General features: G+C 33.3%; 1 protein-coding gene across 2 annotated transcripts in view; it reads right to left on the bottom strand.

The window, feature by feature from the left end:
- LOC125073368 (calbindin-32) overlaps nt 1–14,907 on the bottom strand; it is a 134,696-nt gene that overhangs the window by 61,928 nt on the left and 57,861 nt on the right. For both annotated transcript variants that reach the window (XM_047684171.1, XM_047684172.1), the window contains exon 3: nt 6,573–6,658. In XM_047684171.1, the coding sequence (XP_047540127.1) occupies nt 6,573–6,658 (86 nt within the window). The remainder of the gene's footprint in view (nt 1–6,572; nt 6,659–14,907) is intronic.

Raw genomic sequence — 14,907 nt, 5'->3', positions numbered from 1 at the left:
CCTATTAAGTTTGAAAGTATAGAAAAGCTGCAAGAATATATATTAAGGAATCGAGATTTAATTGGGGAATATTTTATAGCACAAGCTGCTTTTGTAGGTGATCAGTGTGCAACAGGATACGCTAAAGTTTACGGTCAATGCGTTGAAATAGATTATGATTAAAAAGAAGAAATAAATTGCGTGCAAAATAAAATTTATAAATGTATTTTTTATGTGTCATATCCACTCTAGATAGATCTAGAAGTTTCCTCTCGTGTGAGTGTGAGCGCTAGGGATAAAAAGTCACCTATGTGCTATTCTTTACAATAATCTATCTCTGTAACAAATTTCATCAATATCAGGTAAGCCATTCGGCCACTCTAGATAGATCTAGAAGTTTCCTCTCGTGTGAGTGTGAGCGCTAGGGATAAAAAGTCACCTATGTGCTATTCTTTACAATAATCTATCTCTGTAACAAATTTCATCAATATCAGGTAAGCCATTCGGGCGTGATTGAGTTACACATATTCTGAATGGATGTTCAGCTTCCAAGTCTTATCATTTATACCTAAAATTTGTGAGATTTATTCACGAATACCCCACGCACGCAGCCCTTTACGTCAAATGAACTTGCATTAGTTGCGTGTGTGACATTCGTTCTTACGAAAAGTCTTAGTGTGCGTAAAACGACTATCTTAACACTAAGACAGCTAAATAATTACAAACAAGATTACATATTTTAAGATTACTCTATTAAAAGATCCTGTTGAACACGTATTTGCTCACATTCATTATTATACTCTTCAAATAATTACAAAAATTTTCATCATGTTGAAGAAATTGAAAATGAATACGGGATCCTTCAGAATGCACTTCGCGCATGCGTGAGTGAATATTTCTGTACATGAAATATATTAGCAGGCTTATGGTGTTTGAGTTTATCGCGAACAGGCGCGCCGGGAGAACTACTTTAAAAGGGGAATTACAGTGAAGTTGAAGTTAGAAAGCGCCTGATATTTATTTTGTACAAAATGTTGGATTATCAAGGAAATGAGAGAAAAGAAGAGATTTTCAGACGCGTGCAGTTACTTGACGAAGTATTCTATGAAGTAAAAACGTACAAATCTATTTCTAGAAGGACACACCTGAAATAATCACCTCGTGGTAACTAAGACAGCCAATTTGAACATATTATGAAGTTTTAGCGAAGACGACTGTAATTGACGTCGAAATTCAGCGAATATCAAAGTTCATAATTATATTCATAGCTCTTTCGTATAAATAAATATCAACCACAGATAAAAAATAACTTAGACCTGACCGAAACCTGAAACGAATGTAGAATTAGTGTTATTTTTAAAAGACATTGATATTTGATACGTAACATTATTCTTAATTGAAAACTAGTACTCCTATTTACTACTATATTATTAATATTTTTTTTTAAATTCGTTTTAAACTTTTTTTTTAATGTAATATAAATACATTGTCCTTGAAAGAATAACGTATCTGCAGTTATTATTATTATTCCTGAAGAAAAAGTACTTATTATATCTTAACTGAAATTTTATTTCCTGCGTATTCTATATTATAAAATTCATAATGTTTGTTTTTTTATTTAGTTTCAGCGTTTATTACATTGATGATACAAGTCGTTGGGCTTTGACTAGACTATTTGAACTTAAGATTAACTTTAGTTTTGTCTGGAAAGCACATTATTTACGTAAGGTCGAGATACGAAGGATTATATGTACAACATAGTAAGGGAAGCGGTCTTTGTGCACCCGCACAAGGGACATAACATCTTAGTTCCTACGTCTGACGGGACACTGATAGTGTATGGTGGGGGCTTAAATACTTAACTTACAGTAATCACCTTACAAACAGGCATACTATGTGCCTGTACTTGTAACATACATTAAAAAAATTAGATTCGAGGTTCGTAACACTTTTCATGCTAATATTCAATTTAAATTATTTATTGATACGAAACCTATGCTTGTAAAGTGACGCTTTATTATTAATCTATATAAAAATCGTAATAAACGAGTATCTCGAATGGCGAAGTTTTTTCGTCATGCAGAATAGGATGGTGACATTAGGCAGTATCATTATTGTTGTCTTTTTTTTTTAATTTGTCTTACGATCTTTTTTTTTTAATTCTGGCTTTTATTTGTGTCAAGAGGGCAATCTTATGATCGTTGTCTTTAAGATTGTCAAGTCTAGCTGTCAAAGTCAGTTTGGCAGCAAGGTAATAAAATATACTGCCGAATGAAAAAAAAATCTTTTATTAATGATATCCAATTAATTTTTCTTTAAAATATTTAACATAAACAAAGGTAAATTTATCGCTAAAGATCCTCCAGTCTTCTTCAACGACGCAAATAATATGACTACGAAATTAAACTTCAATACCAACAAATAATAAATTAATTATTATGCACATTAAAATCTTATTACAGGCATTAAAAAAAAATTACATAAATTTTGAACAAACGACCTCGAGATCTGCAGCTACGAATATATAAGCTAGCCACTATCAACTTAAATAATTTATATAAGAACGGAATTATACGTGTGTTCTGATAGAACTATTAAGTTGACTATCGAACTTCAAGTTAAATAGTTCAAGCCACTAATATGGTTCTGTTATAATGATAATTCGGTATATTTGCGAGAAGCTTCAAGTTTATTGCATAATAGAGCACCTGTTCTAGTGCAAATTATTAAATTCATCTTGTAATATATAAGACAAATGTATGAGCAAATATACACCTGTATATATCTATATTATCAAGTATACATATATATGTTTGTATTGTAATAAATATAATAGAATAGAAGATCCAGCGCATTTCGAAGGTTTTAGTATATAATATTATTAATAAAACAAATTTACTTTTAATAAATTTATTACATGAATATAAAATAATAATTAATTAATAACAAAATACTTTAATCAATTGATCGTTATCTTAATCTGGTTCACTTTAATAAATGTCTAGTTTAACAATTATACGCCTGACCGTATATCGCGCTGCCTCCCGCCAAAAAGCGAATGAATTTAAAAGTCATCTGGCAGCATGACGTATGACGTTCGGAAAGTCACACTAATTCTCCACATAATATTATTATAAAATTTAGACAATTGACGTGACAATAAGGGGATATTTCATGTGTTTGTCTTTTAATAATTTCCTCCGTACGTTTATTCAGAGCGAGGCTTTATATTTTAAAGTATTAAGATTATGAAGCCGCAAAACCCATGCGTCATTAATTTTGCACACGAGCGGCGAACAATTCACGCGTTGGGACACAGATTTTACGGATTTTTGTCGAGGATTCTCGCGTAATCCCAGGGTATTCAATATTGTTTATCTAGTAACATTGGTTACTTTTTTAAATACAGAATACTGAAAGAATATATAGTGAGCTATAAATAGCCAGGGACCTCAAAATGTACGGTTGATTTGTAACATATATAGTATTTTTTTGGAACGAAGTTTTTTACGCGAATTACGGTAGAGTAAACTGGCTGAAATTTTAACGTAGAGAAAGATCGTTATCGTCGTGTGTCTTTTGCCTGGAGCCATAATCCTGGTTATAGTATCAGATTTACCATAAATATGCCTAACCATCAGAGCTGAACCAGCATGTACCGAATCCATTTTTAAGTCCTTACGATAAGAGAAAATGATTCTAAAACAATTTGCAAGATTGATATGAACAAAATAACGATAATAACAAATTAAATATTTTTTTGTAAATAAGACATAGTAAATAATACACGTTTGTTATGTATATAAATGCAGTAAATGATGACAATAGTTAATTTAAATCCTCTAGTTCAAAGAAAAAATGGGTTAGTCAAAATAAATCGGTCCGAAATTGATACGTTACTCAATATATAAAGTAAAGTAAAAGCCTTGAGTCTCATCTCATTTGGGGGAGAAAGCTTGGCTTCCGCTACGCTGCTTTAATGCAAATCGGTGGATACACATATATCAGAATATCCGACATATTCAGGTTTCCTTACGATTTTTCCCCTCCAAGCACGAGATAAATTATAAACACAAGTTAAATGAAAATTGTGTTGTGTTTGCGATAAATATTAATCATCCCTTATATTGCTAATGCGTCATCACCAGATGTAACTTTTTTATAATTATACTGGATCAATCACCCTTCAAACCCGAACTCTATATGGAAATATGTTAAATGAGCTGGATTAGACTGTAAAATTTGGGAACGCGTTGAAAAAAATTGTAAGCAACACTTGGGCACTAAATACATGCCCACTAGTAAAGTATTATGATGTTGCTGTCACGCTCACGAACAGAATAAAGATGGCTTAAGTTATATTTTTTTAGTGCGACACTCTCAATATATAAATGATCTAAGATTATGGGTATGTATATAATACAGCATAATTTAATATCCGTGTCATTTATACGAAACATTGATTTATTTTGCATCAATACGAATATTTAAAACATTACCCATAGTACACAAACCGTCACTCCAAATTTTATCATGTCGCGAATGAATTAAAAAAGTAGCTTATGTCCTTCTTGGGACTCAAACTGTCTCAATATCAAATTTCATCTAAATCGGTTCAGCGATTTCAGTTGAAGAGGTAACAGAGGTACTTTTGTATCTATACATATTACATATAATAAAATTGTAATTTGAATGCAATAGATCTGTATGTTTGTTCGTTTTTAACCAACCTCGAAAAGGATGAGGTTATCAATTCGTCTGTATTTTTTTTAAGTTTGTTACCTCAGAACTTTCGACTTAATGAACCGATTTTGATGTTTTTTTTATTTGATGACACCGACTCGAAAACTAACAATAATTGTAACTACAAGACATTATTTTAATATATTTGATTTCATTTTACTTAGGATAACTACAAAAAATATTTTATTCATTGTTTGTTATTCATAGGTATATGTTGAGTTAGATTTAAAGTAGGTAGGTACCCATATATCTTCGCGCGTGGTAAACTCATAGATCGTACCTACATAGTGACGAGCCGAGATGGCCCAGTGGTTAGAACGCGTGCATCTTAACCGATGATTTCGGGTTCAAACCCAGGCAGGCACCACTGAATTTTCATGTGCTTAATTTGTGTTTATAATTCATCTCGTGCTCGGCGGTGAAGGAAAACATCGTGAGGAAACTTGCATGTGTATAATTTCAATGAAATTCTGCAACATGTGTATTCCACCAACCTTCTCCTCAAGGGAGAGGAGGCCTTTAGCCCAGCAGTGGGAAATTTACAGGCTGCTAATGCTAAAAAATTGATGTAAAAATTGAATGTAAGTTGATTATTAAGTTGTAGAAGAATACGTAATTATTATTTTTTACTTTTTAGTGCATATTAATTTGTTTTGGAATAGTGTTTTATTTGAAGTCGGTTTTTTTTTATTAAATTTTTTTTTTATTTACCGATAATCTCAGGAGACGCGGACACCATCTAGTTGATAATAGAAGTATAAGTCATATTCGATATTCAAATTAAATTCATAATCATGAGATTACAAATCAACGTTGTGAGATCAGCTGAAATAGAACTCAAAATATTTATAGGTAGATCTATTCTATAAGACAGTATTACTTAAGCTTAGACAGTATGAAAGTTAGAGTAATTTCGTCTGTACGAATATTATTCTGAGACCGATTTACGAAGTTAAGAAACTGATCCGAAGCACTTAAGTATTCCTGTAAGTACGTTACGAGTTGTTAATCTTGTTAAGTAAAGAATGATTCACAGACTAAAGTGTAACTGATAATTTGACTGTTTGAAAATACCTAACTCTCTAAGGATACTCAAAGATTCGTACGTATTTCCATTTGATTATTTGTTACCGAGAGAAAACGTTAAAAGGAATTAATTTACATTACAAAATATATATAGAATCAAAGTTTACGGGTTTAAATGAAATTCCGTGAATAACTGTACCAACGACTTCGGTCGATAGGGCTGATTGGATTCGGCCTCGGTCGAAATAGATCTTCGGTCAGATATTAGCTGTATAGCATATAAACAGATGATATATACAAACCGACGAACGGTTCTTGATTAATATATCTTTATTTATAATACAATAATACAAGATTATATTGATGATAAAAAAAGCGTGGAGTTAATGCTTGTTGACTTCCAGGCAGGAGACATAACATACATATAATTGTATTTAACTAACACGACTGTATTTTTAGACGTTGAAAAAGAGTAACTACTGAGTTTCTTGCCGGTTCTTCTCGGTAGATCTACATTCCGGATCGGTGGTAGATTTACTTTAAATAGTTTGTTAAGTGACAATTCAAAAGTGCTTGTAAAAATCCTACTTGAATAAAGTATATTTTGATTTAATATTTCACTTATACTTAAACCTTAAATTCACTTAAATTTTACTTCGAAAGTTTGTTTTGACGCCATTTTTTTTTATAAATCCATAATAAATACCATAGATTATTAGTTACGTATTTGTCTATACTCTTCCTTTCATAGATATAGGTTACGACTGATGTGAAAGAACACATATAGATATGTATATATATATATATATATATAAAGTACTCACGTCCGGGCTTATATCCGTGAAGTTAGCACTGGAAACGAATTCCCTCAAGAAGCCGTCCAACTCCGTGCCTTCAATGTAGCCATTACCTAGAGAAAAAAGAAAAATATTTATTAATCACTACATTGTATAAAACAAAGTCGCTTCCCGCCGTCTGTACGCTTAGATGTTTACTACGCAACGAGTTTTCATCAACCGACTGATTTAAGTGAAAGGTTTATATGTATATATGTATAATACATGTCTATTATAGTTTTTTTTTTGGTAGACAAACGAGCAAATGGGCCAATCTGATGATGTAAGTGGTCACCATCGTCCATAGACAATGGCGCTGTAAGAAATATTAACCATTTCAAGAAGAAATATTAACAATTAAAGGCGCAAGGGACACAATATCTTAGTTCTCGAGGTTGGTGGCGTATTGGCGATATAAGAAATGATTAATAATTATTTCTTACAGCGCCATTGTCTCCATAAGCTCGTCCGCCAACCTGTGCCATAAAAAAAAACAACGATTTAAAAGTGGACGAAAAATTATCGTACGATAAAAAAAGAATATTGTTTAATTTGAATGGTTTTAGTAGTTGGACTTTGATTCAAAGAAAAAACATTGTGTTCATTAAAAACTTTTTGGTAAAAGTTTAAACTTAAATCATTATTTATTTAAGAAACAATGAGAGACATTTTTTAAAGACCGCTTAAGAATGTTGCCAAGGAATAAAAGTCAGATACTTAAGTCAACCAAATAGGTCGTATTTGAAGAACATTAAGAGTAATTGTTTTCCGGGTGAGCTGTTAAGAAGGTCAGCAGAAAAAGGGATCACAAAATTTTATAAAACAGAAAATATGCCGTCGTGAGACGCTGATAAAAATCAGTCGTTTTAATACGTAATTGGGCAATCAGTTGGGCAAAGATTGAAGGCTCAGAAATTATTGCACGCTGCAACAATGCGCGTAATACACGTGCTGTATTTTATTGACATTGGACATATGCAGGTTTCCTCACGATGTTGTCCATCACCGGTGAATTTGAGGAAAAATATAAGCATCTATAACATATTAAGGTCAATGTGAGTTATTTTTTAATATTCTTCAATATTTGAAACAATGCGTAATGGAGTGAAAAACTCAAGTATACATCCATCGATCCCAAGTTATTATAATCATTATAATCGACTAAATTTACACTATAATAGCGTCATAAATTAATTTAATTTTGAAATGTATGTTGTTAATCTTCATATGAATAAAAATTGACGCATATATTATATACATATAATTGATCCTTGTTGAAATTTCTCGGTCACGATTACAGTGCCAACTACCGGCTTGAATCTAAGCCATCAAAGGACTCCCTTAAAATATATTAAAATAAAGTCCCTTAGGGGGAGTTCAGTAATAAGCACACGTATAGAATTGTATATATAAAGCTATATGTATAACAGCAGAACCTCCCCTTTTTTGCAAAATGCAAGCAAAATGCTTCCAAAATAGCGCATAAGTTATTGGGTCGTTCTTTACAGAGGAACGAAATTTTCGATTTTGTACAATAGTTGGAGATTGTATGGCAGTAAAACGGACGCTTCCTGACAGATATATGGTAGCCATTCCAAATCCCATTCGCAAATATATTCGGATATATTCGAAATATTGTAAAGGAAATTTCAAGTAAAATACATAAATGGAGAGAAACTTTGAACGTTAGTAACTGAAATAATAAAATCAATAATGTAAGTTTAAAGCTTAAGTATCCTGGGAATGTTTCACTGCTGAACGAAGACCTCCTTCGTTTTAAGAAGAAGGTTTGGATTTTGGATCTCATTCGCGGATACACACACAGATTTTCATTAGATACTCACAGGTTAATTTATTTAAAACTAATTAATAATTCTAAATTTTAGCGTTACTAACTTCCGTTTGAATCTGAAAACATCGGTGGGAAACCTTGGAAAATATAAGCTATTTTTTAGCCATTAATACTTCAAAGAGCTCTCAGCTCTTAACTGTAAATTAAACAAAATTGAAACTAACGTTAATAATATATTCAAGAGTGATATTTGAACGTCAATCTTCTATCATATATATTTTATATGCGTGACACGCTAATACTTTTATCAAACATCAATTTTAGTCCGCGGTTTGCTATTTGGCGCAGGGGTCCTTATATATCCTTTTCACGTGTGCTAAATATCATGATGATCGGATTAGGAGTTAAGGCGTAACAAACAGACAAAGAAATAATCTCACTTGGACATTATTATTACAATATTAGTTAATATATAACACCTTGTCTTGATTGACAACCTCCGTGGTCGAGTAGTGTGGACACCGGTTTTCATAAGTACGCCATTCCGAAGACCCGTGTTCGATTCCCGGCCGAGTCGATATAGAAAAAGTTCATTAGTTTTCTATGTTGTCTTGGGTCTGGGTGTTTGTGGTGCAGTCGTTACTTCTGATTTCCATAACACAAGTGCTTTAGCTACTTACATTGGCATCAGAGTAATGTATGTGATTGCTCCCGCTGGTGACTGAGCTGGTTCATTTTTCGTCCAGAGGAACGGAATTGCAATTCAACGGGGAAATATTGATAACATTTTTATCACCAATACACGATGTTTAAGTTTTATTTGCTTATTTAATACCTAAAAATATTTTTTTAAATAAATTCTAAAAATGTCACTTTCAAGGTGCTGTTCAAACATTGTATCAAACAACACGAGGTTCGTCTTTAATACAAAAAAAATTGTATAGGTTATTGTATGGGGTCCATTAGCGTAATGAACGTCTGGAACGCCTCGTCTCCGCAAAATCTCATTTAAGATACGACGTCCTTAAATAATTGTGACATTAAGATGACGTTCACATTAGCAGAGATATCTCAAAGAAATAAAACTAAAAGCTCGAATGAAGGGAAAAGTTTCGTTTGTCTTTTGTATTTACGCAAACTTTTTTGATTAATATAAGTGTTTGTTTTGTTCAGCAGCTAAGGTCGCATATCTGGAGGTCATGAGTTCAAGTTATTGGGTTTTTCTGAATAGAAGTTCACAGTAGCCCAGAGTTTAGCACGTAAAGCCGTGGATGTTACGGAACTCCCGTGCTCTTGGATTTGCCGTCTCATGGGAACTGGGCACTGTCTCTTGAGAAGCCTCCTAGCCTCCTTTGCCGAAATCATTCACGAGGACATCATATTAAACTCAGTTATATAGAGATTGGGATTATTAAGATTTTTGTAAAAATCTCTTCTAAAGGACATGTACTAAAAAATTTTAAAAATCTTGAACCTAAAACATATTGCTCTTTTTGAAATCTAAAAATCTAAGTTTATCCTGTGCTATATCTATAAAATATTTAAGCGGGCTGTCAACTGATGTTAAGTGGTCACCAGCGCCCATAGACACTGGCACCGTACGTAATATTAATCATTCCTAATATCGTCAATGCCCCACCAACCTTGGGATTTAAGTCCCTTTTGTGTGTGTGTGTGTGTCTGTGTGTTTTATTGCTATGTTCTCTTATAGTTACAATGGTTCACTCGCCCTTGAAATGTAACCTTAACAGTACTAAGTATTACTGCTTTGCGTTAGAATATGAGTAGACGTTCCTTAACTGGATGAGCACAACGCTCTACCACCAGATAACTTCTATTAAAGAGTATGGAGATACTATCTAGAAACTAGAACATACATCATTCGTCTAGAAACACTCTTACAGGCTTACGATATCCAGTTACTGGTATCTAAATATACTGTAAATTTTTGTACACCTTAACGTAAAGCTATAATTTTCTTTCGGTTATCCGTGGTAAACAGTATTGGATAACTTTGTATGAGACCATTACTATAAAAGGGTCTTAAAGAGTAAATAGATTGGGTTAAAAACGCTCAGTTTTTTTTTTAATATATGATTTCGTCCTGACCGATTTTAGTCACGCCGGCCAATGGAAGATCAGCCAACTACGCAGTACGTATTATAGTAATGTTGCATATCTATGGTCCACGATTGATAACCTATCGATAGTTAAGGTGTTAGCGATAGTATCGATAGATCCCCATGAGTAATACTATTGATCCTATTGATAGTATTGCAAAAACCATTACTTTTAACCCAAACTATCGATACTATTGATCGTATTAATAGTTTTGTGCTATCGATAGCCAGTTATTTTTCGATAGTATCGCCGTTAATAGTATTGCTTACGGAGAGCTATCGATACTATCGATAGTACTATTAAAATCCTGCATAATTTTCGAGGTCAACTATCGATAGGCAAACTATCGATAGTTCTGTCACACAGTATTATATTGCACAATTATGTGCACAAAAACACTATTCCTTCACTCTCATTATCCGATGGGACGGCAAATCTAACACGACCGGAAACTTAAACTATATAACTCTTTACCTATTCCCTAGTTTTATTTTTATTATGACCATAACTACCCCCACTTCAGAGCGAAGACCTCCTCTCGTTATAAATTGAATTACTATACTTATTGCAATTGTATATGTATTTAATATATTATGAAATAAATCAACATCGATATTAATCTAACAAATTTACGTAATATATAACAAAATCTAGGTTTGTAATGTCATATAACCAAAGACATTCGCAGAATTGACGAAGGTTTTTTTTTTAAATTGTCGATGCTACATTTAAATGGTGTCGTACTATACATAAGAATTATTAACATTCAGTCGTATTATGAATTAAAAATAGTTACGGTATAAATATTTTTACACTCTTATCTTAAGGTCCAAGTATCCATTGCATGAAAACTCAGTGGTATTTGAACCCAAAAATTCGTGTCATGATCATCATGTTCTACCATTGGGTTCCTAAACTATTACTGATTGACAAGAAGGCATGTAATTGGACATTTTTTTTATTGTTTTCGTTTACAATAGTCAAGTATCGCCAAGTCAAATATAATTACGCTATTTCGATTCACGGCCGAGGCCCCGAATATAACTTATTTACCAAGGTTTCATTCGGTATTGACTTGTTTATTTACGTCCGAGCCGCGGGTCAATGCAAAGGTGATATTTATATAGCACATTATAACGCGAAATTGTTTTGACACTTTTTTTTATGTCTACGCGAGTTCTTTTGACATTATTTTTTTTTCAGACGTTTGTCTACGCGAGTTGGGCGCGAAATATTCTGCCAATGTCACGTAGAAGAGTTTAATATTGAAAAGTATGGCCTCTACTTGTTTTAAAATTTTTGGAAGTCATTCTTAATTCCAAATTTGAAATTCGTCTTTTGACGTTCGATTTTACATTCTTAACGCTGAATGTCTGTCCTTTTATCATTTTCTTTTTGTGTGTGTGTCTATTGTTACACGTGTACATAGGAACGCTTCATTGGCCTCGCTTATATTGATTATTAATAATTATAATATACAGTATAGTCTATTTCAGCTATCAGAGGATAGAAACCAAATAAAGAACATTTGACATCGAGGGCTTGAAAAATCTATCTAAACAGTTATCAGAACTTTAAAAGTAAAATTGAAGTGGATATAATTAGTTAACCAGAATAGTGTTATATTATAAATAAGTATACGTTCATCTAGATCTGTTATTAATATACAATATATCTGAGTTATAGCAAATTGTATCGAATCCAAGGCTGTTCATACTGGGCTATACATAGGTTATAAGGACAATATATTTATTGAAATTATTTTTATTGAAACAGTTACAATTAGCGCTAAGTTATTTTTAAACTAAATATATACTTCAGTGATAATAAGACATATAGTTTGTATGAATTGGGAAGTCTACTAAAAGCTCCGATCACACATGACAGCGCCGATTGAATTCAATAAATACTGTACCTAAGTTTTCATTTATATTCTACCCTTAGGGGTGACCATATTCATTACATTTAAATAGTAGGGTACCATGTTACGTTATTATTATAATACGTTAAGTATTCTTTACCAGCTTCGTAGTGCAGAAAAAAATGTCTTATGTTGCTATGTGATACGGAGGGTGTATAATTTGAACCCTGCTCATCTATTACCAAATAACTTCTAAACTACTTATCATAATTTGACTTAAATGACGTATCGTTAGAAGCGTCCGTCCTCTGGCATATATGACGTCAGTGTAAATTCAGTGTGAAGACCAATAGAGGTCATAAGGTCATATGTAAAAAATGTTGAGTATCAAATGAAAGGGCTCAATCAAATTTCAAATGTATATATAACTAGCTTTTGATCTTTGCTTTGCTTGAATTAACTCGTTAAGCCGGTGCTAAAATCACGTCATACTTTTATGAGCGCGATTGTTACGTAGTCGAATTTAGGTTTTGATACTTTTACATATAAGTGTTTAGTATTTAAATAAACGTTAATATTATTATATTTCCCTTGATATTATATTTATAAGAATTCAATTTGTTTCTCACTCGTGAAATGTTAATAGCCTACTAACTATGATACGATACGGTGGCCTTAAACCGAGAAGAGATATTAAAAATTTGAAATAAGAACATACTTTCGAGCGCATTCAAAATTTATGTATTCGTTACATATTTGGTTTACGCAAATATGATCATATATCCGAATTTCGCAAGAAGCTCAAGTGGCTCCCAATTCGCCTTCGCAGGAATACTCATATTCTCAATCTGCTATACTGTATACTGTTCAATCCTGTTTCCCCTCCATACCTAAAAGAACGATTTAAATTCCTTAGTGATTCCCACGAGCGTTCCCTTCGATCTGAAAGCAACTTGCTTCTTGAAATTCCTTCCCACTCCTCTAATTTTTATAGCAAATCCTTTACTGTTCAAGCATCCCGTCTTTGGAACTCCCTACCCCTGACCATTAGACGTGCTCAATCACTGCCAGTTTTTAAAAAAGCTGTCAAGAAACATTTCCTAGAAATGTAACTTTGTAATATATAAATATTTCTTTATATGTATTTATCGATTAGTTTATATATTATTTATATATTTATTGATTATATATGTATGTTTGCCTGTGTATATGTATCTATTTATTTTTGTATGTATATTTGTATGCACAAATATACTCGTATGTATGTATATTGAATATTCCATTTAAAAAATGTACACCTATGCCGTTAATAGACCATTTCCTCTGCCCCAAGGTTGCCTGGAAGAGATCGCTCTTCAGCGATAAGGCCGCCTTTTGTGCCATGCTTTATTTTGTTAAATTTATTTCCTGTGTGTTTTACTTATCTTGGTGTACAATAAAGAATATATTATTATTATTATTATTTTGTGAAAAAGACAGCAAAGCGAGCATTTTTTGAAAAAAAAAATAATCAACATTCGAAAAAGGTTTTAATTTAACATTTTCCTTACCTCTGCCGTATGTCATTCCTGAATTTGATATTTATTAGCGAAACTGTCAAATGTTGTAATTATACAGACTGTGTTTTTTTTTTTTTAATAAACGGTTTCGATTCGTGGCGAAGAATGATTTTTCAAAAATCTAATTGTGCCGTTTTAATTTTTATCAAAATCGGGACTGTGTGTATTATGCTGATTCGTATAAATCTTGCTACGGACTTGTGCTCCCAAGTTGGCGCCGGTCTTAACGCGTCTTTTCCGGCAATCCTATGCATTCGGCGTCGTCCCGAACTCCTGGAAGACTGCTTTGGTGCATCCGATCCCTAAAAAGGGCAACCGCTCAGACCCGTCCAATTATAGGCCTATAGCCATCACCTCCTTGTTCTCCAAGGTAATGGAGTCCATTATAAACTGCCAGCTCCTGCGGTACCTAGAGGAGTACCAGCTGATTAGCGACCGCCAGTACGGTTTCCGTCGGGGTCGCTCAGCCGGTGATCTTCTAGTTTACCTTACTCATAGATGGGCGGAAGCAGTTGAGAGCAAAGGGGAGGCATTAGCAGCCAGTCTGGACATAGCGAAGGCCTTCGATCGCGTGTGGCACAAAGCGCTTCTTTCGAAGCTTCCTTCCTATGGGCTTCCCGGGAAATTATGCAATTGGATTACCAGTTTTTTGGCAGATCGGAGCATCAAGGTCGTTGTCGACGGTGCATGCTCTGACTTAAAATTCGTCAATGCTGGTGTTCCACAAGGCTGCGTTCTATCACCCACTCTGTTTCTTCTGCATATAAATGACTTGTTGCAAATCAGTAACATTCATTGCTTTGCAGACGACAGCACCGTAGACACCTCATACACCGGCCGTGCTAATATTTCTCGGGAAAACGTCGAAGAAAACCGGAACAAACTTGTATCTGAAATCGAGTCTTCGTTAAACAAAGTCTCGAACTGGGGTCGGCTAAACCTAGTTCACTTCAACCCCAAAAAGACGCAAGTTTGCGCGTTAACTGCTAA

The sequence above is a fragment of the Vanessa atalanta genome, chromosome 24 (genome assembly GCF_905147765.1).
Source record: "Vanessa atalanta chromosome 24, ilVanAtal1.2, whole genome shotgun sequence".
Lineage (NCBI taxonomy): Eukaryota > Metazoa > Arthropoda > Insecta > Lepidoptera > Nymphalidae > Vanessa > Vanessa atalanta.
Note: the sequence above shows the minus strand (reverse complement) of the source record. Positions and strands in the feature narration are given on the sequence as shown.